The 2,027-nt window shown below is 50.7% G+C and overlaps 1 protein-coding gene across 1 annotated transcript; it reads left to right on the top strand.

The window, feature by feature from the left end:
* The first annotated feature begins 350 nt into the window (after positions 1-350).
* Positions 351-701, top strand: LOC101532471 (large ribosomal subunit protein eL43-like). Its single transcript, XM_004592441.2, has one exon. It carries the CDS (start codon positions 372-374, stop codon positions 681-683), a length of 312 nt encoding a protein of 103 aa, XP_004592498.2. The 5' UTR covers positions 351-371; the 3' UTR covers positions 684-701.
* The last annotated feature ends 1,326 nt before the right edge of the window (positions 702-2,027 follow it).

Here is a 2,027-nt window from a genome sequence, read left to right as displayed (position 1 = left end):
TGGCCTAGCGGCTAAAATCCTCGCCTTGAAAGCCCTGGGATCCCATATGGGCACTGGTTCTAATCCCGGCAGCTCCACTTCCCATCCAGCTCCCTGCTTGAGGCCTGGGAAAGCCGTCGAGGACAGCCCAAAGCCTTGGGACCCTGCACCCATGTGGGAGACCTGGAGGAAGTTCCTGGCTCCTGGCTTCGGATTGGTGCAGCACCGACCGTTGTGCTCACTTGGGGAGTGAATCATCAAATGGAAGATCTTCCTCTCTGTCTCTCCTCTCTGTATAGCTGACTTTGTAATAAAAATAAATAAATAAATCTTTAAAAAAACAAAAAGATCTATTGGCTGGCTCCCTGGGCTCAGACCTCAATGGCGTCAACATGGCTAAATGCACCAAGAAGGTCATGATCATGGGTAAATATGGGACCCACTACGGCGCATCCCTCCGGAAGATGGTGAAGAAGATTGAAATCAGCCAGCATGCCCAGTACACCTGCTCCTTCTGTGGCAAAACCAAGATGAAGAACCGCGCTGTGGGCATCTGGCACTGTGGCTCCTGCATGAAGACGGTGGCCGGGGGCACTTGCACATACAACACCACTTCCACTGTCACAGTCAAGTCTGCGATCAGAAGACTGAAGGAATTGAAAGACCAGCAGAGGTGCCCTCTTGGAGACCTCAGCAGCCTATGATAAATGGGTTAATTTATTAAAAAAAAAATATTTGGCTGACCTAGTCCACCTTACTGTATCCACAGGCCCAGGAACATGTTGCAAAGCTTGGCCAGAAGAGTGGTCTGACCTGGTCTGGTTTCCATCCTTTAGCCCAGTCTGGCCCACCCCCAAACCAAGCCCACACTCATGCCAACAGATACTGTAGCCTAGCCTTCTCCTAACCCCGGTGAGTTACGTGGTGCAGCCTGGCTCAACCTGTCATCATCCCTGACTCTCCCTGCCAACCAGTGAATGCTACAATCCCACAGAGGTGAACCCACATGTGCCCAACAGAATCTGCCCCCAGATGTGGTACTTTCACATTCTAGTGAGAGCTGCAGCCCAGTCTGACTTGTTCCCTGCTCCAACACTTGCAGACAGGTACTATGGCCTAGCCCAGCCAGGGATGACCTCCACCCTAAGCTTTTGTATGCACCATAGTGGGTGATACTATTTAGCCCAGTCTAGGTCTCCTGTGTGTGTAGGGATGGTACCTTGGCCTGACCTCGACACGCCTTCTGGTTTACCCCCTTTAACCACCTTGCCTCAGCTCCTTGGCTACCTGCTAGTCAGTGACTTTGTGGACAACCCCAGAAATCATTCCTCCCCAGTCAAACATGCTTTCCTCCACTCCTACTGCAAAGTTTCACCTAGCCACCTTCTCTGGACCATCTGCAGCCTGTCCACCTGGGGGCTGGGATGGTGTGTCTCAGCCCAGTATTCCCTGCCTTCCCCACTTATCTATGTTGGCATCTGATATGGTTAACAGAAACTTGGCATTAGGGCCCGGCACGATAGTGTAGCGGTTAAAGTCCTCGCCTTGAACGCACCAGGATCCCATATGGGCATTGGTTCTAATTCCAGCAGCTCCACTTCCCATCCAGCTCCCTGCTTGTGGCCTGGGAATGCAGTCGAGGACAGCCCAAGACTTTGGGACCCTGCACTCATGTGGGAGACCTGGAGGAGTTTCCTGGCTTCAAATTGGCTCAGCTCTGGCCGTTGCGGCTCACTTGGGGAGTGAACCATCAGACGGAGGATCTTCCTCTCTGTCTCTCCTCTCTGTATATCTGCCTTTCCAATAAAAAATAAAAAAATCTTTACCAAAAAAGCAAAAAACAAAAAACAACAACAAAAAAAAAACAGGCCCAGAATGTCTGCCAACTGTTGGCTGTTTACCTCCCAGAAGTGTAATATTTGCCTAGGGTCAAGGCAACATAGATAGTTGCCTACAGCTGGAGCCCAGGTTGATTTTTAAAAACACAGTAGGAACTAAATCCTGGGGCAGTGTTGTGGAACAGCAAATTAAGCTGCCATCTGCATTGT

The sequence above is a fragment of the Ochotona princeps genome, chromosome 2 (assembly GCF_030435755.1).
Source record: "Ochotona princeps isolate mOchPri1 chromosome 2, mOchPri1.hap1, whole genome shotgun sequence".
NCBI classification, from domain to species: domain Eukaryota; kingdom Metazoa; phylum Chordata; class Mammalia; order Lagomorpha; family Ochotonidae; genus Ochotona; species Ochotona princeps.
The sequence above is the reverse complement of the archived record's forward strand: the minus strand, read 5'-3'. Positions and strand labels throughout refer to the sequence as shown.

What these genes read in the sequence shown, in the direction of transcription:
- LOC101532471 (XM_004592441.2), top strand. Translation starts at nt 372, where the DNA reads ATGGCTAAATGCACCAAGAAGGTCATGATCATGGGTAAATATGGGACC.